The sequence below is a fragment of the Scophthalmus maximus genome, chromosome 15 (genome assembly GCF_022379125.1).
Source record: "Scophthalmus maximus strain ysfricsl-2021 chromosome 15, ASM2237912v1, whole genome shotgun sequence".
NCBI lineage: Eukaryota > Metazoa > Chordata > Actinopteri > Pleuronectiformes > Scophthalmidae > Scophthalmus > Scophthalmus maximus.
Genome location: NC_061529.1, coordinates 13,894,851 through 13,919,923, shown reverse-complemented (window position 1 = coordinate 13,919,923; position 25,073 = coordinate 13,894,851). Strand labels below are relative to the sequence as shown.

At 45.6% G+C, this 25,073-nt stretch overlaps 1 protein-coding gene across 2 annotated transcripts; it reads right to left on the bottom strand.

Annotated features, from left to right (window-relative positions):
* Positions 1 to 124: 124 nt before the first annotated feature.
* Positions 125 to 24,904, bottom strand: LOC118286422 (uncharacterized protein KIAA1522 homolog). 2 transcript variants are annotated; one of them, XM_035610873.2, is made up of 8 exons: positions 24,546 to 24,904; positions 16,833 to 17,151; positions 6,633 to 6,776; positions 6,415 to 6,458; positions 6,195 to 6,330; positions 5,954 to 6,061; positions 1,610 to 5,794; positions 125 to 1,139 (listed from the first exon to the last, which is right to left on the bottom strand). In XM_035610873.2, exons 2-8 carry the CDS (start codon positions 17,125 to 17,127, stop codon positions 1,075 to 1,077), a joined length of 4,977 nt encoding a protein of 1,658 aa, XP_035466766.1. In that variant the 5' UTR covers positions 17,128 to 17,151; positions 24,546 to 24,904; the 3' UTR covers positions 125 to 1,074. The 2 variants fall into 2 exon arrangements, with proteins under 2 accessions (XP_035466766.1, XP_035466765.1); XM_035610872.2 differs by having other exon boundaries at positions 24,567 to 24,904.
* Positions 24,905 to 25,073: the final 169 nt, after the last annotated feature.

Sequence of the window (25,073 nt, the reverse complement as noted above, 5' to 3'; positions counted from 1 at the left end):
GACACTAAACCTACACTCTACATTGTAGGTTTTTACTGGAATGGGAATAGGAGAAAATACATGCCGGTGTTTGAACATCAGTCCTCTAAGAACATAAAAGAATCTTCCTCAGTCATTGCAATGATTTCTTTTGTCCATAAATCTTTATTCTTTCCATAATAAATGATCATTTATGTCACATTATGTCCAAAAAAGCTTTGAAATATATTATAGTCCAACACAGAAATATCCCACTGTTTGAGCCTTAATATCTGTAAGAAAGGCAAAGCTTTCATTATCAGTAACTAAAAGCAGCAGAAAATGTGCTCCAAAATAGCAGTTCCAGTATAACTTTCCATGTCCACTCTTTTTGTCATATCAGTGGCCATGCTCATAGATAGCTTTGAATCATAAACAAATGACATGGGATTTTTTTTGTTAAAGGAAACAAATATTGGATAGGATTAGGATCTATATAAACAAACAGATTTATATGATGATATTCGGGTTTAACACAACATTGCAAAGAAGAATTTCTGTCTGTAGAGGACCCTCCTCTGAACATGACAGGAAAAATAACTTAAGTTAATTGATATTTGTCTTTCTAACAAATATAATTGGTGTGGAAATTCTTTGGGGAAAATACAGAAAAGAACTGCATAGCACAGATCCACCATTACTGGATATATTAAATGTACAACACGTTGCTATATGTACAGATGAGTGCCCAAAAGTCCCATTGTTATGAGTACTAACTACAAGCTCTGATTCAGCAGGACATAAGTGGTACAATCATTGTTTGGCACTAGAGGGCAGTAGATTCCCATCTCTTGCAACAGTAAAACTCAAAATGCCCCTATGGCAAAAGAAAATAAACAATTTATTATATTATTATAGTAAAATGCAAACTGTGTACTTTAAGACCCACACCATTAACAACACATTCAAATGATTTTGTATAAAATCCAGCATGTTTCAAAATCCAGTTTCTGAAATAAGCATCTGTCAGAATCCTGTCTCTCACACACAAAGATCAACTTGCAGTGAATTTGGTGTTAGTAGTAAGTCGTTCCCGGTCTCCTTCAGTCTTTACAATCATGTTGATGATGTTTCTCCTTCTTCAGCAGTACCTGATGTCCCATTTGTCCTCTCTGCGGCTCCTGGGGTTGGAGAATAAAGGTAGAATTAGTGCAGAAGAGATACAATACAACAACTGATAGGATTTTAATTCAAGCTAGTGGCATGGATCTAAGGATGGCAATGTGCATTGGTCTCAATAACTACTGGATGGATTTCCATGAAATACTGTACATTCATTTATTCAATTCATGACCTCAAGGGGGGAAATCTCTATGAGGTAATTGAAAACCAATGTTTTTTTTGAGATGTAACTGCCAACATGAATGGTTTTGGAGCAATTACAGTAGTAACAATATGACATGAACGCAGCCTGAAACTCCTTTTCAGTGTGAGTGTCAACATGTTGACATTAGCATTTAGCTCAAAGCACCAATGTGCCAAAATGCAACTTCATAGAGTTGCCACCATTATTGGTATACTTGCATTCTTAACCTTGTTTCAAACATCATTACAGTCAAAAGAATGATCTGCTATCAGAATGGATACTCACTCTTACACTGGATACTCTCTTGCTGTGCTTCCTGTCCTGCAGTTTGCTCCGTCGCTTCACTGGTGTCATTGTCTTTGGCCTTCGATTTGGGTTTCTTTGCCACAGGTGGTGGCACCTTGCCTGCCTTCTTCAATGACTCTGCTTCACTCACCACCTTTGTTACAGAGGAAACCTCCAGCTTATTCTGCACACTTGTCTTGGCCTCTGGCACTGGCCTGGTCTCAATCACCACCGTCTTGTTGCTCTTGGAGAAGATAAAACTTGCTGTGCTGGAAGGGGACCTAGGGGACTTATGGAAGTCTATTGGTGATGTAGGTGCTTGCAGGCTGAGGCGAGATGGAGGGCTTTCTTTTGACCTGGCTGCTGTCCTCATGCGGATGGCCTCTTGTAGGTTCATGGATGGAGAGGCAATCATGGCAGGAGGAGACTTTTTTGTTGGGGAGGATACTGTGGATGAAGATGCAAATGGAGCCACAAGAGACTGAGACTTGGGCAAAATTGGTGGTGAAGTGACTATGACAGGTGGAGAAGTGGATGTGGGAGAGGTCATTATCAGGGACCGTCTGATTGGTTTTTGGGGAGCTTCTCCATTAGCAGATGAGATTGGGACCTGATTGTTGGGCTGCTGTTTCCTCATCATGATCTCAGCCTCTGATTGCTCTTGAGCTATAGAGGGCTCAGGACTGCTGTTGACAGACCGCAGCTTGACCATCTGCAGGAGGAAGGGGGTCACAACGGGAACGGGTTCTTCCAGTACAACACAGTCAGAGTTCAGCTCTTGACTTTGGTTTTCTGTGTTTGCAGTGCTAGACTGAAACTTAATGCTGGTTAGACCCTGCACAGGTAAAGGTGGAGGTAATGGGATGTTTACAGTTTGAGAAGGAGAAGGTTCTTGGGTCTTTTCTGGTGAAGGACGGGTTTCAGGTGCTTTTGGCGTTAAGACTTCAGATGGTGGCAATGGTGGGACCTCATGGATAGTTGTCCCATCAGTGTTGGGCAGAAGGGGGATACTCTGAGGGGGAGTGAGAATGCTCTTAGATGAAACTAAACTGATTTCAGATTCGTGTAGGATGTACTCTTGAGGAATATCAATATCCTGCTCTGACAACTGGGGTAGTGATGGTAGGGGTGGTGGAGGTGGAATACTTTCTGGTGGATTGAGCTTGCTAAAAGGTATTTCTTCCACAGAAGATTGAGAAGCAATTTCTTGAGAAGACAAAAGAGCAACCTCTTCAGTAAGCGGAGCAGGGATCTCTGTAGATGGGAGAAGGGACACTTTGATAACCAGGGGAGGGGCGGCATCTTGAACCAGAGGAGGAGAGGACTGTTTGTGCCTGATAGGAGAAACCTCTTTAGGTGATGGAGGAGAGAATTCCTTAGGTGGTGGAGAGACATCTTTTGGTGATGGGGGAGGGATTTCTTTAGGTGGTGGTGGAGAGATCTCTTTAGGTGGTGGTGGAGAGACTTCTTTTGGTGGTGATAGAGAGATTTCTTTTGGTGGTGGTGGAGAGACCTCTTTTGGTGGTGGTAGAGAGACTTCTTTTGGTGGTGGTGGAGAAACTTCTTTTGGTGGCGGTGGAAAGGAATCTTTAGGTGGTGGTGGTGGTGGTGGTGGTGATGGGGAAAACTCTTTAGGTGGTGGTGGAGAGAATTCCTTGGGTGGTGGAAGAGAGACTTTAGGTGGTGGTGGAGAGATCTCTTTTGGTGGCAAACAGAACTTTTGAATTGTAGGAGGAGAGACGTCTTTCACAGGCGGAGGGGGAGCTGTGTATGGTGGTGGAGGAGGGATATTGAGTGGTGGAGCACCAATCCCCTGGGATGAACTGGACTGCTGTGGTTCAGCCTCTGTGGTCACCTTAATGCATTCTGTCGTCACCACTGACACAACAGATGCAGTTTTACCAGAAATGGACCTCTCTGGTGGCACCTGAACAGGTATGACTAACCCTACCTGTCCAAATAACGGGGGAGGCGGAACGGGAAATTCTATCTCATCAGGCCTAACAATGCCCACTTGTGTCATCGGTGGAGGTGGTGGAGGCCAGGACGACTCGGGAGATACAACAGCCCGTACTGATGTAACAGACGCAACTTCTGTGGTCTGTTTAACAAGGGGTTGGAGAGGCTGGTGTGACACCAGGGGAGATGGGGATGGAGATATGCGTACTAATGAAATGGCAGGTAAGGTATCCATGTTTGTCTTTACCACTGTTGTTTGTGTGGATGTCTTATTGGATTCTTCTTTTCTCATTGCTGCTGCCAGTCTCTCTTCACGTTTCTCAACAGCCTTCACTAACATCCCGTTCAATATGTCACTTACTATTACTTTCTCACCTTTTTCTGTCACTTTGCTATCTTCTTTCAAATCTACATTCTGAGCCAGTCTTTCATTGTTCTCTTTATGAAACTCTGCAGTCAAAATCACACTTTCTTGAACTTTCCTTTTCTCAAGCACTTGTAGGGATCCATTAATGGACTCCACTGTTATAGCTGGATTCTTGTGTTTTCTTTCTACCACCAAGCTCTTCCCAGAGCCATCGGTCGATGCAGAGGGGGGCTGCCTCTGTTGTCTCCTGTCTTTTGGATTCCTTTTTATGATGGCATATATGTTGTCAGGTGCCGGGGGTCCCAGCAGCAACTCAAAGCTACGCTTGCTGTGAGCCCATACCTCTGGAGGAGGGGCTGGAGGTGCGTGGACTTTAGGTGGCGGAGGAATGTTAAAGAGTTCTCTCAGTGTCCTAACAGAGGCACTGACGCTGACTAGCTCAACTGAGTCAGTTTTATCATTCCCAGAGGATTTACCGTTTTCAGGAGCACCTGGCTGTGTGAGAGGGGATGGAGCTGAATTGGTGGGCCCAGGAAATAACTTTTGAAGCTTTGCTAAGATTCCCCTCTTGTGCCTTGGAGATGAGCTCTGAGGCGGTTTACAAAGCTGTGGGGATGTGGCATCTTGACTGGAGTAGCCACTGGACGGGGAGATTATTTTGCTTGGCTTATTCTCCTGAAGCGGATCCTGCTTCTCTTGTGAAGAACCTATGGAAACCTTTTCATCAACCTTAACAGCTTCCTCTGCCGTTGCTGCCTGGGATTTAATGAGACTGAATGACACAGAGCCTGTAGAGTCATCCAGAGAACTGGTGTCAGCATTGTAACCGGGGCTATCTATGGTACTGGAGGGCATAGGAAAAGGTCCCGAATCGTTGTTTTCATTTTCCTCAACTGGGGTGGAGATTCTATGGAGAGAAGATTCCCCTGAGATTATCCTAACCTCAGCCAGATCACGTGATCTTCGCTTCATCTTATTGTGGAGGGAATAGGAGCGGCTTGGAGGAGGAGGAGCCTTCTTGGGCTTCATGACAGAGAGGCTACGCACAAACGGCTCCTCTTTCTTAGCCGCGTCTACTTCACCAATGAGCCTGCCATTAGAGTTGCATTCGGAAGCCTTGCTGATAGAGGAGTGAAAACTGACTTTGTCCTCCTTGGAAGAAGAATCACCGTCCTGTGACTTCTTCTGTCTTGGGGTGCTGCTGCTGGAGATAGTTGAAGAGTCAGACACTAAAGTGTCTGAGGACTCAGAGTTGCTCCAACAAGAGCTGTCAGATAGATTGTGGGGGTTGTAGCGGGAGGCGGAGGTGATGTTAGAGGCTCTAGAGGAAGTGGTTCTGGATGAAGAGGCCCTAGAAGATGCACGGGAGGGGGCTGGGCTGGAGAGCAGCAGGCTGCTCTTGCTGACAGTCCGGAGGCTGCTGCGACTCTGTCTGCGGCAGATTTCTACCACCTCGATGGACGGCGGCAACACAGCATTGGGAATGATTTTGGACATGTAAGCAGCCTGTGGTGACATGGACATGACAGGGCTGGGCGGTTCCTGTTGGTGGCTGTTGGCGGTGGTCATCCAGGGAACAGCGAGGGACCGGGGCCTCTGTCCACCTGAAAAGTCAGGACCCAAGCGGTGCAACAGGGCCAGGTCATCCCTATGACCAGCATGGGTGGCACTGAGCTGCTCGACTTGGTCTTTGTTGAGTGGCCGGATGACCTTTTTGTGCCGATGGCGAGAATTGGCTCCCCTTTGTGCGTCTGCTGCTTGCTGTGGCCCATCAGTCATGGGGCTGTTGTCAGTATCACCATTATAAAACTGTTCCTCATCTAATGTCTGAGTCAGTTTCCAGTCAACTCTGTCCAACCCTGATAGAAGACAGGAGGACTTATTAGCAAAAGTTCATGTAACAATTAAGGAAAAGTATATGCAAAAACATATAACAAATTTTCTAAATATAAGACAGTACTGTCAGTACTCATAGGCTGTCTTTTGAAACTAATGCATATTAAAATCTAGCTACATACCCAGCTCTCTCTGAACATGCTGTGGGATACCCACAACAGTCTTCCTTTGTCTTCTCCTTTTGGCCTTTTCTGACTTTTTCCCAGAGTTCAGGGGCCTGAAGGTTGATCCTGGGTCAACAGAAGCATGAGAGAAAAGAGGAAAGACTTGATTGATTCAATCTGATTAATTATCTTTGTAATATTTTACCCCTATATATTGTATAATGACCAAAGGGAGTTCTGATGGTTATGGTGAGCCTACCTTGCCTGGTGAGTCCAGAGCGGGAGGATCTAGTGGACACAGATGATTGTACTGAGACGACGGAGGTTGTGTCAGCAATGGTGCTGTCTGTCATAAACCCTCCACCCTCCCCGTCTGTTTGGACCGTCATTGTTGACTGGAAAAAGGACAAAAAATAATAATATGTACAAGAACAGTACATGAAAGAAAACGTAAATTCCTGGTGTGGTGTCTCACTTACAATTGTGCTTTCATTATCCCGATACTCCACTCCATTATTGGTTTCTGCAAGGAGAGGAAGATTCAATTCTTCAGATTTACAATGATTCTTAACAATGTTTGTATGCTCTGGTGCACACCCACTGGAGCAATGTGTAGACCGTTATCAAAATGTTGGCATGGGACAGTTCCAATTTTGGAGGTTAGATGTAAAGACTATAATACTAGAGTGTTTTGTACCTTCCTCCTGCATCATTTTCAATCCCTCCAGGGCCTCCGTGTGAAGGTCCTCCAGGTGCTTGGGCCTACTGGCCTCTATGAACACATTCTCCTGGACCACCAGGGGATCCAGGGTCTTGTCATTGTCATCTCGTTTTGGAACAGCTTCAAGTAAAGAGGGGAGAGAGGGGATCAGCCTGGATCAACTCAAAGCTCTGTGTTACTGTAACAGCAGATAAAGGGTCCATATGGGCAGGATGAGAGCATTCAGGTGTCTGCCAGGGACATTTAAGCACTTGAACAGTAAATAAGTTTTAGAGCGCAACCGCAAATAAAAAAGACTGATGTCCAGTTCCACTCATGCAGGATTAAACCACAGGGACTCCGGCAATGACTTTAAAGAAGGGGATTATCAAATCAAAAATCTACCCTGAGCGACATATGCTTTTATTTCTAGTCTAAGTACCATTTAATAAGCGAAATAGTGAAAAGGACACTTTTGCTCTCACATCTTGTTGAATGCATACTACATCAATTAAATCTTTTATTCATTTTTTTTATTATTAACTCATCAAATACCTGAAATGAACAATAGGCACCATCCAAGAACATGACGATTTGCTGACATGACACACAAATTGCATTATGTCATATGAATGCCAAAAACCTGAAAAACCTCCTGTAATGACTTGCATCACAAAATTTTGTTGAGTTGCTGGTTTTACTGTCATGACTTTACTCAAAAGGTGCCAACCTCTGTATGGATTATTGTAATTTTTCACATGCAATTTTAAAAGTTTGACTTATTTTAAACTACAGAAACTTACATAAAATCAGTGAAACTGCTCAAGTAGCTTTACATTTGCTGACCACCTGGTATGTGATGCAACTCTGTAATACACGCGGTGCCCTCAACCTTCCAGGGCACAGTCTGGGATCACTGGGCTAACAAGCTGCTAAGACAATTTTATGTAATGGTGACAGCTGCCCTACATTTAGCCACCTACTGTACTCTACTGTACTGTCCACACTGTTGCTGTAAGACCATGCTGGAATAAGCCTTGACAGCCACGTGCTCCGTGATCGTTACAAATTGTTTACCACTGTCTCTTCTGTGACAGCATTACGGGTGATCTGGTGTTAAATAATCAATTATATATAAAGCAAATTCAAATAATTTATTTTTCTGACGGTTATCAATAGCTAAAGTGGGACTAAGAATCCCAGTACATCAGCAGTAAATGTTACACACGGGCAGCAGTTTCTATGGTACCTACAACTACAGTGAATGACCACACTTAAATTAGTTTATTGCCTGTCTTAGGCGAACAAGTCGATCCACCCTGATCATGTGGTACTTCAGTAGAAAGAAGAAAGAAATCAGGAGTCCGAGCATGAGCAATTGGATGGAGCTATGAGCCAAGCAGGTCTCAAAATAACAAACAAATTAAATGCCACGTGCTGCTTTCACTCACCTTTCCTCTTGAAGACTGCTGGAAAGCAGTTGATACTAGTATTGGAGTTTTTCGTCAGAAGCACCACCATGATCTCTCTTATAAGTGATGTGAACATGCACCAAAACTATGTCTAGATTATTTTAAGGAAGAAGAACAAAATTGAGACCTAAAAAGGTGCAGTCCGCAATCTGCGAGTGAAAAAAAAAAAACATCCTGCGAAGATCAAGTCAGATTGATAATCTTGCTTGTTTTTGATGAAGTTGTTGTTATTGTCAGTTCAGTGCTATGTGGAGCAGAGAAGGTCTCCACAGCCAATAGCCAATCGGAGCTCAGTCACTAATCCGCAGCAACCTAATTCCTGCCATCTCTCTCTCTCTCTGTACCCCCCGCCCCCCTTACCGCTCAACCAGATACCCAGCATCCCCACTGTTGCTCCCCATCTGCAGGCACGCTCACCCCGGATTGGTCGGTTAGGGCACAGATCCCACTGAGATCATACATGTAAACATTTGACGCAAAGGGAAAGCTGTTGTCAGGGATTTGAGGTATGAGGGTGTCACGGATGTCACGGGTGTCACGGGTGTCACGGGTGCCCCCCCCCCCAGCTTTAGCACTGCAAATGAATAACACTTCACTGCTTTGTTCCATTACACGCCATTTTCAATACAGAGCTCAGGCAAAACAGTGAATTTATGACACTTCCTCAGACTTCATTAAGACACAACTTTTTTTGTTGTGCCACAAGGGGGAGTAAGTGAATTGAAATAATCTATTCCCAAAACAAGATTGAAAACATTTTTTAACAAGAGGCCTGCAGCTCCACCGCACATGGTCCCACATGTGAAAAAATGTTCCTTGTTGTTTGCAGGAGTACTACATTAATGCTGTTACCATGAACCAAGAACACAGAGGATGACAGAAGACTGTAGAATTCCTCAGTTAGTCAAGAGCTGCTTGTTTTTGATTCAGATTTCTGTTGTTGACTCAAATTCCTCCAATTTAAGACACCTCAAACTGAATCTGCCATTTGCTCACGTCCTGGTGTGCTGAGCAGACATGATATGGAATGTGTGCCATCTGAACAAATGGAAAACATTCCCATGGTCGACCGACTGAGTCACACAAAAGTTTACAAAGAAAAAAGGAAAAGAAATGAATTGCATGTGTTGCCAGTGCATAGTAACAAGGAGGAACAGATTATTGTTTTAACAGAATTCAGTCTACAGATGTAAACAGAAAATTGATAGGCATGTGTGGAGTCAGTCGAGGACAACACAATCTAGTTACCATGACAGAAAACACACACTTGACTGGAGAGGCCTGGAGTGATGGGTGGGGCGAGACTGCACGTTAATGAAGGGCTCCTATTATCACTGCTTCTGTGACCACATTGTAATTGTGTCCATATTAATCACTGACATATTAAAGGCGCCATCTGTCACTGCTGGATTGTGCGGAAGCTGGCGATAACGTGCTGGTAGTGATTACGTATGAACCTCAAACTGATGTTTACATCTCGGATTTGGATAAACACACTAAATCTAATGGACGTGATACTGCACGGCCTGTGCAGGCTGCTGCCGCCAGAGAGAAAGGAAACAATGTGAAAAAAAAAGAAAGGAACAGAAAGCGGCTCAAGGGGGGAATTATTGTTCTCACATGGAAATGACCTTGGATTTAAAGTCGAATATGTTAGATGAAGCGAAACTCTGTCGGCGAGTTTGTTTTTGTAAAAGAATTTTTTTTTCTTGACAGATGCTTTTGGGAAATATTTTTGCATCACCGGCTTAAGTAAACTAATTATAACCAGTAAAACAGGAGTGTTCATGATATGTAGCTATGCATACTGGTTTTAGATGAGCAACACTGCTCTGTGAAGTAAAAAAAGAAAAAAGAAAAGAGCAAAAAAAACCCATAAAGGTCTAAAAAAAAAATTAAAATCATATTGTTTGGGGCTAAAAGAGCAAAACTTTAGTATCGAAATATTGGTATTACTGGTATTACTTTATTTTATCTATAGAATGTAAAAAATAAATACTGTGAGGATGTGACTTCACTGTCCTGAGCAGTATAGCTACAGCTCTGCCCGACACCAACATGCCTCCTCCTTAACATAGAAGAAAGACAGTTTTCTTTAAAAAATAATTTTTTGTCATGTTGTTATTCCCCAAGAATACAATATCTGGTGGCATTACGCGGGAGACGAGCTGCTCAGTTTCAGAGTGTGGACAGTACAGACACAATGAAATGGGAAAAGCATCCGTTTGTGACCACGGCTTCAGAGATATCGCCACAGAAAGACTGACATTCATGTGATGTGACTCTTCCTTGAACTGCTTCATGAGAATCAAACTGATGCAAATATCCCCTCCCAAACACACACACACACACACACACACACACCGCTCGTCCCTGCCCTAACTTGCCCCTCTCTCTTGTTTTGCATCTCCATGCAGAGACATTCTCTCCAGCTCGGAGGGCGCCGCTGTCTGCCAGGTGCTTAACCCTCTCTGATCGACACCCAACTGAACGCACTGGGACGACGGCGGGAAAAAGGGGCAGAGGAGATTGCGTGTAGAATGTACAGTCTGGATACATTGGACGAACGCGTTCCGGTCGAAGCTGTGAGCTCAGCCGACCGCGTCCGTGCACTTGGCTTTCAATGAATTAAATATAAACATGCCAGCAGAAAGAAAAGGAAGGGAGACGTGTGGTGCGACGAGGACAACGATCCAGGTGAAAGATATACCTGCATCCTCCGGCACGCAGGGACACACTCCAATTCACCGTCAGACAACACAATCCGCACGCCAGCAAGTCAGCATGTATCCGACACCTCCATACGCTCAATGCACACGGATCCATACTATTATTATTACTATTGCCTATTAGTCATCTTGCAGGTGATCACTTTTTTTCACCATCATTGATATCATGGCATCAATTTACATCCTGAACCTCCCCACAGTCTTTATCTGTCACTTGACAGTCCACAGGTCAGGAGGTAGCAAACTCCTATTCTCAAACTCCGAACCAGTTTCATCGAGGTGACGCCTCTCTCCATAGGTTTGATACGACAAATCGAATCCCGTTAAAAGCTGCGCGGGAGAACGTTAAATATTCGGGCCTGTTCGTGCCTGTTTAATGCACGCACAACTTTGCCGCCGGCTCCCTACAACATGTGATGACAGACTATAAAACAGTACGTAAGAAAAGAGCTCAGCATTGTCGGTAGCAGATGAAGTGTAAGTATAGCAATAGCTAATAATAGCCTCGGCAAACAGACGGCCAAATTCTGAGCCAGCTGATGATTGTGGGTCAAAATTGAAGAGAAAGGAAAACAACAACTCAAAAAGCCGAACTGCTCCATTTTGCTCCGTGTCTATGATTCAGACCATGACTTTGACCCAGACTGAAGCATCTCGACAACAACTACATGGGCTGCTATGAAATTTATTTCACCATTAATCCTAACACCTCTGGAAAACTGAAACAACAGGTTGTGCTGATGTACAGGGGCAAAATCTATTACACACAAGCGGAGTTGAGCCTTATCACAGCGCCAGTCCCAGAACAGGTCCCCAGAGAACAGTGTGTCCTCGGAGGGGAAAACTCTTTGTGAACTTGACTTAACTTTGCCGGACGGTAAAATCCACAAAGTTATCTTCAGTAATTGCACCACGAATGTCTGCTCTTCTACAGAAAGCATCAATGCTCCAAAACTATCTCATCTAACTGCAAAAGTCACGAAACGGTGACTCACAAAACTTTCCAGGCACGTATTTATCAGTCTCTCCGTAGACTTGCCACAGTGTGTCAGCACACATTTTCCTCTTCGTGACAACAGCTCGTGCAGTCGGTGAAAAGCCGCAGCAGTGTATCTGCATATCTTAACAATGATACAATGTATGATTTCATAGATTAAAATGAAGAGAAAAAAGAAAAAAAAACTTGCTGTTGGCTGTCCTGTTAGTTCTGGTAACAGACACAAAACATGAAAGGACAGAGAGAATAAAAGTAACGTGATGAAATGAAACTTGAGCATAATATTCAGACGGGACTAGAGGGCAAACTGGCACTTTTAGTGAACATTTGAGCGACCTAAATACGATCTCCTCTGACATTTGGGTGTGGTGACTTTTCACCCATTGAAATAAAATCGGAGTAAATGTGCATAAAACCCTGTTCTTCCCTGGCGTCACCTCGGTACGTCTACCGCTGAGCGCATAGGTCGTAATAAGCAAGGACAGTCTCGATTGACGACATGTCAGCGTCCAAAAAGTGAAGTCAAATCTTCTGGATCGCCCCCTGGTGGCCGGCTGCAGTATCGGTCATTAACCCTGCCTCCTCCACGTTAACATATGGGTAGTTATAAGTAGGGATGGGACGATACAAACTTTTTCGTGTCTGATCCGATACTGATCCTTTTTATGGTCATCATCGTTCAAACAAGCAAAAAACAAATTGAACTATAAACTGTTAATTAAATAATGACAAATTAACATAAAAATATGATGCCGGAATGTCGTTCAAGGCTTAGTAGATATGTAAAAAGGCATTTATTTGGTATGTTTACTGTTATCTATCCGGTAGGATCATTTTGGCCTATATTGACCTAATACCGATATGGAATATCGGATGGGGCCATCTCTAGTTATAAGTGCTAATTTTTCCAGCAAATTTGATTTTAATAAATTATTTGATGCTATACTTGGCATCATTGAAAGTGCACAAGCAATTTCTGTCTAATAGTTTTGGCCCGTCCTCGCTCCACGAGGTGTTTTAATTCACAAAAGCACACACAAATATCAAGTGCTTTTCACACAAAGGCTAAATAATGACAGCTTGTCTCACAGATAAATTCTCCTGAGGTGACAAGTGTGTTAAAACATGCTTGTTTACCTCCCGCAATGAGAGGAAGAAAGTGAAACTCTATCATGCCAAGTTTTCTCAAACCCATTCTCCTGCCCTACATTGTTGCTGTGTCATCATCACAACACAATAAGTCACCCTGTGTCTCACAAACACAACAACACAGTGTTGAAAGTCTATTTTTAACAGCAATTGATTCTTTTCCATTGGATCGACAAAGGTCGACGCTGTCTTTGGCCTCCAATAAAGATCCTGTAACTCGTGCCCTATCGCCTCCAAATGGTTGTTTTTCTTTCATTTCCTTGAAGGAAACATGTGTTGCAAGTTATTATTCCTTTTACTTCTTCAAATATCTGCCATCCCAAAGCTGAAAAACTGAGCGCTGCGCTGACAGACAACGCACTTTCTTCAAGATTTATCCTCTAATGCCATCTCTCCAAGTGACTTAGGTGCAATCCTGGGGAACTCTCCGAGTTCACACGAAAACTAACCTCATGATGAACCCGCTAAAGCTGCTTTTCTCTCATACAGCTGTATCAAAACTGGTGTGGCAACAGTTTATCAGAGTTCAAATGCTTCACATGGCACATTGAAGTGACGGGGCTTTGCGTTACACGATGAACTGATAGAAAATACAGCAACAGCAACAGATTGACAGAATCTTAACTATCCAGTTTCACTGGAGCAGTGACTCCAACTGAATATTCAACAAAGGAAGTCAAATAAAGTGGCTCACATGATCTGAATGTGGCATACAAGCCAAACATACACTCTGGGACACAAAGGTCTCCCTATTTGCTTCCTCAGAGATATATCTTTATAAAGCTCAGGAATGTGAGGAATCTCTCAGGGAGTGTTGAGAGTCAACAGGTGACCGTCTGAGTGCACCACTGTAGGACTCTGTGACCTAACCAGTCTTTCCCTCACCTTATTTTTAAATTTAAATCAGCCAGGGAATACTTCTTTAAGACCAAACGGGAGGTAAGACGAGATCTGAGAGGCCGGAGTTGCATGAGAAAGACCTGTTGTCTAGTTTTACACAAGATCATGTAAGCTGACCTCGCTGCCGGGAAATAAATCACAATCAAACAGGTGCACCAAGATCCACATTGACAGTGTAGGGAATTAGACTGATGGAAGTTAATTAAATCGTAAAGAGAATTAACCTCTGCCCTCTGGCTCAGGATGAAACACTGTCCGGTTTATCGGAGAACACAATGCGGAGTTAATGGCTCCATCAAGCTGAAAAGCTGAAGAGGCCAGAGTTTATCTCTCCAAAACCTGCTACCGTGCAGTTTCCTCTCTGGTCAAACTCCACGGGGGCCTTGTTTGCAAAAATACATTCCTGAAAGGACAAAGGGTAAAGTAACCCTGTAAAGGGTTCAGATGCTGGAACTCAGATTAACCTGCACTGTCCTCTGGGGCTGCAACTAACGATTATTTTCATTGTCGATGAGGATAGTTGTTTGGTCCATAAAATGTCACAAGATGTTGATCGTGTTTCCCAAACCCCACGATGATGGTTTGTTTTGTCCACATATCAAAGATATTTAGTTTACCAGATCAAATTTGGACATTTCCCCATAAAAACTACTTGGCCCTTTTAATCGATTATTAAAGTAGTTGGCGATTAATTAAGTAGTCGAGTAAGGGTTGCAGCTCTACTGTAACAAGAGAGGGGTCGGAGGAAAAAGAGAACCCCTTGTTCCTCTCTCACTGTAACTGTCCTGGCATGGCTTTTAATTATTTGGCACTGTGCCTGCCATGCCAGGCATTTAGAAGGCAGGAGGCCCCTCTGGCATCAGTGCAGATCATCATCAGGGGCTTAGCTCGGAGGTATTCAGTTTTTATGGGCAAGTGTGTTACATTGCTCCTAGTCCCACTCCTGCAATGAACCTCCTCTGGAGGCATCGCTCTAATCAGGGGAAGAGGAGTCGGGCGAGGAGATTGTGGTGGCTGTTGCCCGCTCCAACGAGCTGCATGGCATACACAATATATTTATTGCATAGGGGCTCAATAGCAGCATATGTCAATAACTGGTACATAAAAATTACAGTTAATAGTTGACACTTCCTGCTTTGTGATGATATATTCCTGTAGCCTTAAGGCCCTTTACCTTTGCTACTGCAATCGATATACAATGACGTCCATCTTGGCTTTAGGTCAACCTGTTGTTTTTTTTGTTTGGTTTAAAAAAATTAATTAAAAAAATCTAGAAATTCAGTGGAGCCTCAGCTCACTGTGGGAGGTAGCCTCTAAGTCGACCTTGGCAGAGGACAAATACCTTATCTCTCGTCACCGTTTACTTTCTCTTACATAAGCTTCAACCCGCAGCTGTAGCACAATATAGTGCAATAGAGTACACTGACGCATTTGTCCGTGTATTCATCTTCTACCACAGGGGCCGAAAGTGGGTTTATACATAAGACTGAATGAATCCCTTGGAAATCGCCCCCCCGACACCCCTTTCATGCAGAAAAACGACAAGCTCTGGGCTTCCACCATGAGAAGCCACGACTGCACAAGCGCCGTCAGACAACCGCACAAAAAACAGACCTGACCCGACACTGCTGGTGCTTTTGTGTTTTTGCATAAGCCGACTCGGCGAAAAACAAGGTTTTGCTTGTCTGCCTGTTGGATGTTTTAGTCTGACTGCATCAAGGTGTGATTGATGAGGGCCTAAAACTAAAGTTAGTACTTACAGTCTACACACCCACACACACACACACACACACAACAACAAAAAATACTGGTTTACAAAGAGAAGGCAAGCCTGCTGTATAGTGAAACATGCTGACATATGAGCCCACATGTGCAAGCTCCGACAAGATCTGCCGAGCGCAGCTGTGGGAAAAGTCGGACTGTTGCTGCTATTTTCTTTTCTTGGGAGTGTGTGAACTAGTGTTGCGATGTGTTCGCTTTGCGCGTGCGCGCGGGTTTCACCTAACCTGTTGACTGTGTGGGTGTATGTGTGCGAGTTAAGATGGAAGACAATGCATTTGCCCGTGTGGACGGCAGCCACGGTGCGTCACTTTGCCCTCTCGTGTAACCCGACGGCCAGGTGAGTAAGTGGCGGTATCAAAGGACAGGACAGACAGAGATTTCTTTTTTCCGAAGCAAGCAAGAGCGAGCCGAGGGTCAGGAGGCGAGTAGGAAGTCCGTCTGTGCAAACATCTCTCCAGTGAACAAACACACATGCCTGGGAGGCAAGGACCAGGATATGCAACCAGTTCCCAGCAACTTGTCCCTGCTCATCTTGGATGTCGTACTATCAAATCTGCTTGCTGCACAAATACACTTCACTTAGCAATCATATTCTAATTGACAAATGCTTTTTTAAGATTTACAAGTTTTTTAGATTAATTTCCTTCCTTCAAGGCAACAACAGGTTTCTTACAGGACCTGTTGCTGCCAACAGTTTTCTACTGACATGTCGGTAGAAAACGTTAATCACCTGGAATGGCCTTCACTGAGGTGTGTGTGTGTGTGTGTGTGTGTGTGCGTGCGTGCGTGCGTTGCTGAAAGTTTTTCTCGAAAAAAAATGACTTCAGCGTAAAATGTGTTGTGATGTCATTTTCTCTCAGTCCTTCACTATTAACGTATTCTCTAGGTGCGAGGAGGATAATGTAAATTTGGTCGCAACACAACAACGGTGCTTGCGACTGCATCGCCACGCGGGCAATATTGATCGGACAAAAACTGTAGTGAACTGTAGATTATGCGCTTTAAATCAGCTCAAGCCTTATAGAGTAACTTTTTGGAAATATTCAGTCAACATTTCAGGTCACTCTTTTACAGATTGTTTTCCAGATTGTTCATGCCACATGTAGTGTAGAGTTAGCAGCTCACTTATAAGAGAGGGGATTAAACTACTGTAGTGCAGCATCCTCACCATGACTATTGCCGTGTGGGTGTGCTGCTCTCCCCGTCTTCTGCCCTCCCTTGTGTCCAGCCTGATGCCCGGCTGGGTGCCCGTACAAGGCCAAGTCGAGTGCAGGACCGAGGCCCAGATTTTTCCCCTTAGCGCCGAGATCCTTCCTCTTCTTGCCCTTCAGCCAGCCCAGAGCCCGGCCGAGAGAGTGACTGCGCTTCTTGCGGCCCCTTTTGCTGTGCTTCTCCTCGGCAAAAATCTGAACCACATCCTGGGGCAGCAGGTCCCCAAAGCCCATGGAGTCACGATTTGACATGCCACCTCACACTGGAGCTATGCCCTGAGAAAAGAAATTAAAAAGACGAGGAGGAAAAGGTAGAAATTACACTTCAGTCGTCAACATCCAAACACCACATTTTTCAGGTTAGTATTAGAGGTATATGTATACCAGATTTCAGAGGGACTTGCTTTAGGTAATCATTCACTCTGAACTTGGACAAAAACAACAGATGAACAGTCCACTGTACTCTACGGGGGCCGTGACAATATATACGCCAAAGTCGCCCTGTCATTGCGTGAAATCTTCAGCAGGAGCAATCGTGAAAAACCAAACTGGCTCTTATGTTCATGGAAATCATAACATCCGATCTTTGAGAGGAAAAAAGCTCAGATTCAAAGTTCTTACAACTATGACTGTATCTGATTTCTGTATGCCTTCTAGCTTTGATTTCCCACCAACAGCGCTCATTATTGTCTTGTCTTCCCACAGCTGATGGAGAAGATACTGGTTCTTCTTTCAATTCACCACAAAAGCAACCAGGTTCACAGTGATGGATTACCTATGACAAACAGGTTTCAAGTCTCAGCATGGTGACTTTTTAGTCTTGAAAGCATTTGTTGTAAAGGTTTGAAATCACACTCAAACGTGGACAATGCTTTTGACAATGCACGTTCCGTCTGGCAGTAATGTAAAGTGTATAAAACTAGCAGTAGGATTCACTATAAGCTGATTGATCCAGTTTCACTGGAAAGAAATACAACATCGGATGTGTGCACACAGCTGCAAAGACTTATTCTCTGAGACCGACACAACTGGTATGTGTGCGCATACATCGGTTTGTATTTGTGTTTGTGCGTCTCCGCGGGCACTGCTCATTCAGCCCACACAGACCCCCTCCTGTCTCCAAACCAAACTTCACGGCTCTGCAAAGAAAGAACTGGCACCGCTCCCTTCATTCCATAACATGGAGTCATAATTCACAAAGCCGCACCCGTAGGCTCGTGCACTCTTACACACAGGCGCAGCGGCACACTGGGGGTAGGAAGAGCTAAAGAATAGAAATAATAAACAGCCACCAATGCGCATCGAGGCGTTCTCTACAAACAGTCTGCACACATATACCAATGTAGTTCCTGTTTCGTGTTTCTTGTTAAGTTTCATTGTCTTCCTTCGTCTTTTTTTTTTTTCCTCCCTTCTCAGTGCAATGAGCTCATCGCCCTCTCCCGGCCTCCTTCCTCCACCCTTCGCCTTCACTTTGAGGCACGATTTCCCAGCCTCACTCCTGTAGCTTACACCGGGATTCTTCCAGCTGCGCACTTTATTAGATACTTATCTCCAAGTCTCAGGGCGAAAAGCAGGAGCAAGCTCTGGAGATGACAGGAGTCAGGAGCAGGTAAACAGGCAGACAAAGACTGAGGGAAGGTGGGAATGGAGTCGGGGTGAGAGAATTACAAGTCCCTGGATGATATGCCGGCGGGAAAGTTCACAAAAGGCCTTTGGCTGCTGTGCTGCTTCAGGATGATACATGTTTAAAAAACAAAAAAAAAAGGGCACACAACTTCTAGCACAAACAATGTGTAAGCAGAAAACTTCCCTGCCCCACGACGGGACAGGAACCTAAACCACAGGAACAATATGTTTGCTCATGTTCTCTGAGGATAACAGATGAGATTTTTTTTCTTTTCTTTTCCCCAAACTGCTTCTCGGCAGCTTTGATGGTGAGGTTGTGATGAGAAGATGGAGGACAAGGGCTTGGATGAGACATGTGGAAAAGTGTTTAAGCAGATGTGGACTGTATGAAACCAAGATCTCATATACAGTATACTACACACCTATTTATAAATATATAGTCGAATGTAATCAAATACATCAGCCCTACCTTGGGATTTCATTTCACGAAGCTCATTATGTTCAGTGTTTGTTGACAGTGTCAAAAATTCCATTACATGTTTACTACTGAGGTCGCGGTTAAAGGTGGCTGGATTAAATTATTAGGTGTTTTCTAGTTTATTTTATTCGAAACACCTCTCAATAACACGGTCCAGTACAAGACCATCACTGTGACCTCGGTGCTAAATCATAAACTGAACATTATAGGCCTCATAAAGGTAGACTTCATGGCTACACTCGACTCCCGGAGGAAAAGTCCGAACAAGTTATAAGCACATTTTTTTCTGGCCACAGTGAACATTTGCTATGACAATACCATCCCTGGAGCCACGCTGCTGGCTTAGATAAAAGCTAGAGCCACTATAAATCTGGTTCTGGTCTGTCAAGAAGGAGACGTTCGCATCCAAACTCATGTCAGAAAGTATGCAGTCCATTATGGGAGGCTTAAGGAGAGTACCTGAGCGCTTCATGAAACTTCATGCACATGTCGGTCTTTCACTGAAGTAGTTTCTCATCTTTATGTGGCCAAACTTGACTTGCTCTCCGCCGCAGTGCGTCCGCAGCGTGCGTGGAGTGGTCGTAGTCTGAGGGCGCGGGCTGTAGTGAAAGCACAATAACAAGCAAGAGCATCCACCTCCTCTGGAGACAAGCGCCGGGCCTCTCTCGGCTCTAAGCCCGGTGTTTCTCCTGCTCCAAATTACAGTCATTGGGCCATGACTAAGATCCGTGCATCTGTATTGGCTACGGTCGCCAATAATCAGGCGCCTCCCTCTGGGCAAAGGGGGGCGGGGGCTGATGGTGGTTCATTCATCTATAGCCCGCAGGCAGCCGGGGAGCGCAGAAACTGCTCGTATTATTTCCGTCAGCGAGGCACCAGAGTAGCGCTAAGGACTCCGGGATGCGGCGGAGGACCACCCAGCGGACCGCCGTCTGTGTAGTCTGCTCACAAGGAGTTTGTTGCATAAAAAACAACCTGCAATTTTCAGTTTGGCAAACAAATGCAATGATGTGACGCACGCAGTGGAGTGTCCTCTAAAATCCTCACCGCTCTATAAACATGTTTGCGATGCTTTGTGTAAAGAAACTTGGCTCTTAGGTTTATGTAGTTAAGGAGGAACTGTCACAATTGTCTCTCTTTTGTTCAAAGCCAGTGCACTGACATCTTAATTACAAAGCCGCTTTATGGTGCCAGCCATAACTTGACCTTTAATCACAACTCGCAACTCGTGGACGCTGACAAACAAACTACAAAAGCACAAAAGGAGACTTCCGAATAAGAGCCCCTTTTTTGCTTTTCTTCGTACGACAAAACCGTAGACAACCTGAACCAAGCATCGACCTACACCGTGCCACATCAGCTTGGATCATATATCATGAGGATCATGGTCAAGACATGTGCCCAAAGCTGATTTACAAACAAGAAAATGGTTTGCTCTCTCTCTCTCTCTCTTTGTCTCTGCCCCTCTCTCACACACACTAAACCCTCTGTGGTTTTTGAAACCAGGTCGAGTCCTGCCGTAGACGGGGATGTGTTCCAACATGCCGTTTACTTATCCTTCACAAAAGACAAGAGGCCACCACATTGGACAGGAGGTACCGCTCTAACGCAGCAAACCCTCGACGCAGTGTGTCAATACCTGCAGCACTGAGCGATTATCTGACATTGAGGGCAATGTGTACATGTCGGCACTAAGTAAACCAGGGGCCGATAATGGTTTACACACCGTCGTGAAATAGACTGCGCGGCCCGGTGTATCTGGGAACGGCGTTTATTGATCACGCGCCTCAGACTGCTGCATGTGGCGGGGAAAATCTCGTTCTCCTCTACCCTTTTTTCGCAGGCGGGTCAACAGAGTCAAAGCAAAGGGGGGCTCCAGGAACTGCTTTAATGGCAGTGACTCACAGGGAAGCTGACGGAGCATAAGCCACTGCCTCATGGGGGATAAGGCGAGAGCCAAGAGGGAGTGGCATCCAGCAGCCACCTTTGTTTGAATTAGGACTGGCTCAGTTTAACCAGAAGCCAGTTCGTATCTACGCCTGAGCTGCTGGGTTTCACAGGGTAGGCCTGAGCTGTCAGAGAGCGGAGGTTAAGGCCGGTCCGAACGGCGTTAGTCTCCACAAGGAGGAAATATCAGATTAGCAAGGGTAATAATCTGCATTTTGGGGGAAGGCGGGGACGTTTTAAATCCCTGCCAGTCTTCACCAGAGTATAGGCTTTACAATAACTGCCAGCTTTGGGCAATAACAGTTTTCACACCGCACTCAAAGTGACTGCGCAACTAAATTGCGAGTGCTTCGCAGTGTCTAGAACTGGTGTTACTGCACGGCACCTTCAGGCATCAATCAGGGCGTTGGCCGTCTTCTCTGGGCGTTATCAAACAAAGACTTAGGAAACTTTGTCTGGGCTAGAACTGTGCACGCTGCTGTGCAAATACTCCGGGTGCAAGAACTGCACTTTTGACGGATGTCGAGGCGGCTCCGAGATAAACCGGAAGTACTCAATTCCAGAACCTCGATGGGGTTTGAAACCATGGGACGGCCGGTGGGATGAGATTTCTCTCTCAAGGGGAGCTGTGAGATGCCCCATCTACAAGGAAGCGGTCTCCTCCATCACGGTGAACGTCTTTCTATATTGACGGCAACAAGTAACTCGTGAAATTTTCATTCTTTGCTGTCCGGGGCGGCCTCAAGTTTCCTCCGGTTTTTTCGTTTCAAAACAAAACATCAGCACAGACAAACAGTGGTGAGGGACAACCTCTCACTGACAGCATGCGGTCCCTTTGTTTGGTGCAGAAAGGATACGGTTTCAGAAAAAAGACCATGTTCGTAATGACGCTGATAAAAATAAACACAATAATGACTCAAATAAACCAAAATGCTATGTAACTGAGCTCACCGAGGTTATAGACGCCGTGTGCGTGCGCCAGCGCCCGCGCGTGTGTGTGTGTGTGTGTGTGTGTGTGTGTGTGTGTGAGAGAGAGAGAGAGAGAGAGAGGTGGTACCGTGCAGAGATCTGTGGACGGGGTAATGCGAGTTGGCGTGCTGCGAGGCCGCTGTAGCCGTGCAGCAGCTTGTCTGTGAAGAGCAGCAGCTACATTCCTGAGCGATTGATAATTACCCACTGAGGAGCTCCTCTCTCCAAAATCTGCTTTCACCCCCACCCCGACACACCACCTCCTCGTCTTCACCCTCCTCCCCACATCCCCTCCCTCGCTGCCCCTGCCCACTGCCGCACATCCCTCCTACTGTGGCCTAGGAGACGGAGCCTTCAAAGGGAAAAGGATAACGGCTGGCGCATGAGAGTCATTTTGAGATATCATTAATAAGTTCTTGTGTGACGTTGGTGTGCGCTGGCTGAGATTATTGAGAAAGCTTTTCAGATGGGAGTTAGAGACGGTCGACTGTTATGGGAAAAGGGCATATTTTCATATGTTTAAATAGATTCTTCAGTAAACTGCCTTAAAATGTGGGGTGAGAGTGTTTTTCAGGCCTCACATCTGACTACAGCCCCATGTTTAGGCTTACAACCAACGAGCAAAATCATTATTGATTGATCTGCAGATTATTTCCTTGATTAGCGAATCAACATGTCAATAACGTGTCAGAAAATAGGGCAAACAATCTCCCAGAATTCCACGGGCGTCTACAAACGTAGAAAGAAAATAGTGTTGTGTTGAGCTGTTTTTGTGTCTTTCCTAAGAAAGAGGGCAAAGTGTAACGTTCTCCGTCAGTATTCGCGGATGGAAACCAGCAGAGACAGTGACACACCTCTGTGAAGTGTCTTGTTTGCTTTGGTTCCAGGGGTTGCCAGGGGTCTCACTCTGGACCGCAGCCTCCGAGGAGCTGAAGACCCTTGAACTGACAGGTCAGGTGGGTAAAAAGAAGAAGTTGTTGTGCAGCAGCGGTGACCAGCTCGCAGTGAAGGCAAACACAGCTGGACACGGGGGGGGGGGGGCTCCAGTATCCTCTGCTCTGCCCCAGTCAAAACAAAGGCTCTGAGGTTGTTTCAAATGTCTTCTGGTCTGAAGATAACTTGGTCTGAGAGTCGCCTGAGTGGACAAAATTGCAAATCCCCCTTTCCTCACCGATTCAATCTTATCAGGAAGTGATGATGAGGTGCCACTGATGAGTCAATCATCAGCTAATCTGTTTGATTAACAACACACTATTGTCTCGCTCATCAGCCAGGAGTTTTCCTCTCGCATGCACACACACACACACACATCACTCAGTCAGCGTTCACACTCATGATCATGTGTCTGTAACTATTACAACACCAGTTGTTCCCCTTCCCTCCACTGAGCTGGCACTTCATCACCGATGGGTCACGGGTGAACACAGTCAACTCCCTCTGCAGAGCAAAAGCCCAGCTTGAGCGTTGTAGTTGAATATTTGGCTGCACCACACGTGAAGAGAAAGCACTTTCCAGTGACTTCCCTTATCCCGTCCTATCCCACGCCTCCCGGCTACCATCCCGTTCTCCTCCTCGACGTCTTCCTCTGAACGTCGGGTACCAGGCCCTGCCGTCTCTCTCTGGTGCTTACATAACACACCTGTAATCTCCATGGGTACAAGCCCTGGCATGGCAGGCTGGCAAAGGAAGGAGCACCAGTATGCGACACACCCTTTCCAAACAAATGGCTCTGTCTCAGTCTCGCCTTCCAGAGAGCACATGAGGAAAACTTGAAGCCATGAAGTCAAATGAAAAACAAACCACACAACAACAACAACAACAACAACAACTGCCATCAACCCCTGTAGAGTTCTCGGAAGAGTTTGGATTTTTTGGGAGCTCGCTTCCAGTCCAAAGTCCAGGACAGGCAGCAGGCAAACAGAGAAGGGGGCCGACCCCCTAAGTCCTAAGGTGGTCATGTTATCTGCGTCAGGTTAATCAGCAAGCGGAGAGGTCCATGATGAAGCGCACACGGACCGTCATTGACGGGCACAGATTAAACAAAGTGTCAGCAGCACCGTGCTGTCAAGCAGTCATTCCGCTGCTGGGTCATAGACGGGGAAATAACACAATACTCCTCATTGTCACAAGGCTCCACGGCTGAGAGGAGCACTACAGGTCTTGAATTACCTCTGCTGAGAATCCCTCAAGGCCAAGCAGAGCAAATGTCCCACAACTAGTTTTTCATGCATGCCTATACTCAACCTACTGCCAGCCAATGTTTCCAACACTGCCTCTGATCACTCTTTCTCTGAGCGCTCGTTTTGAACAAGTGGGGACTCATTTCTTCATTTGCACAACTGATTTCATACAGCCCATGTATTATTTATTTTCATTAGAGCAAGTGTGGATGAATCGTCAGACAACATGATGCAACGCTTCACTTATTTAAAAAAAAAAAAAAAAGTATTTTTCTGCACATCTTTTTAAAGTTGACTAAAGTTGATTTCAGACTTGCTGCAAGATTAATAAACCATACTGTTCACTATTTAAAAATGCCAAGGCGCAGTTTTGGGAGGCGTCATAGGGAGGAAACCCCCATACTGTGTAATAACTTTACTAATCTGTTCAAATGTCAACAACGACAAACAAACAACAAACTGACACTCACAAAACAACGTGTTGATCAGACCTTGTGAAACTTGAACGATCCGGACGCGTTGATTCAGCCTCTCTCCATTGGAAGCGTCTCCACCGCTGCGCCCTTTTCCTCTCCAGCTCCAAACCTTCACCGTCCGCGGGGAAACTTCAGGTGCGGCATTTCCGTGAAGAAGAAGAAAAGTTCACTTTTTTTCTCGGGGAACGACAGCCGGCAGGCTGGAAGGATCAGGCTGGTTTTTTTCTCGTCTGGATGCCACAGCTGAAGCTGCACTTTTCTCCGCCGGCAGTGAGGCTGCGTGACGCACCGCGGCGCCGAGGGACGAGGGGAAGTGAGGAGAAGTGGCGCTGCCGTCCAACCTGCAGCTCTCACCTGGGAGAGGAGGGGGGGGGGGGCGGGGGCGGGGGGGGGGGGGGGGGGGGGGGGGGGGGGGGGGGGGGGGGGAGGGGGCGGGGGGGGGGGGGGGGGGGGGGGGGGGGGAGGAGGCGGGGAGGAGGGGCGCGCTCAGGTGAGAGGGAGAGGCTGCGGTCGATGCTGTGA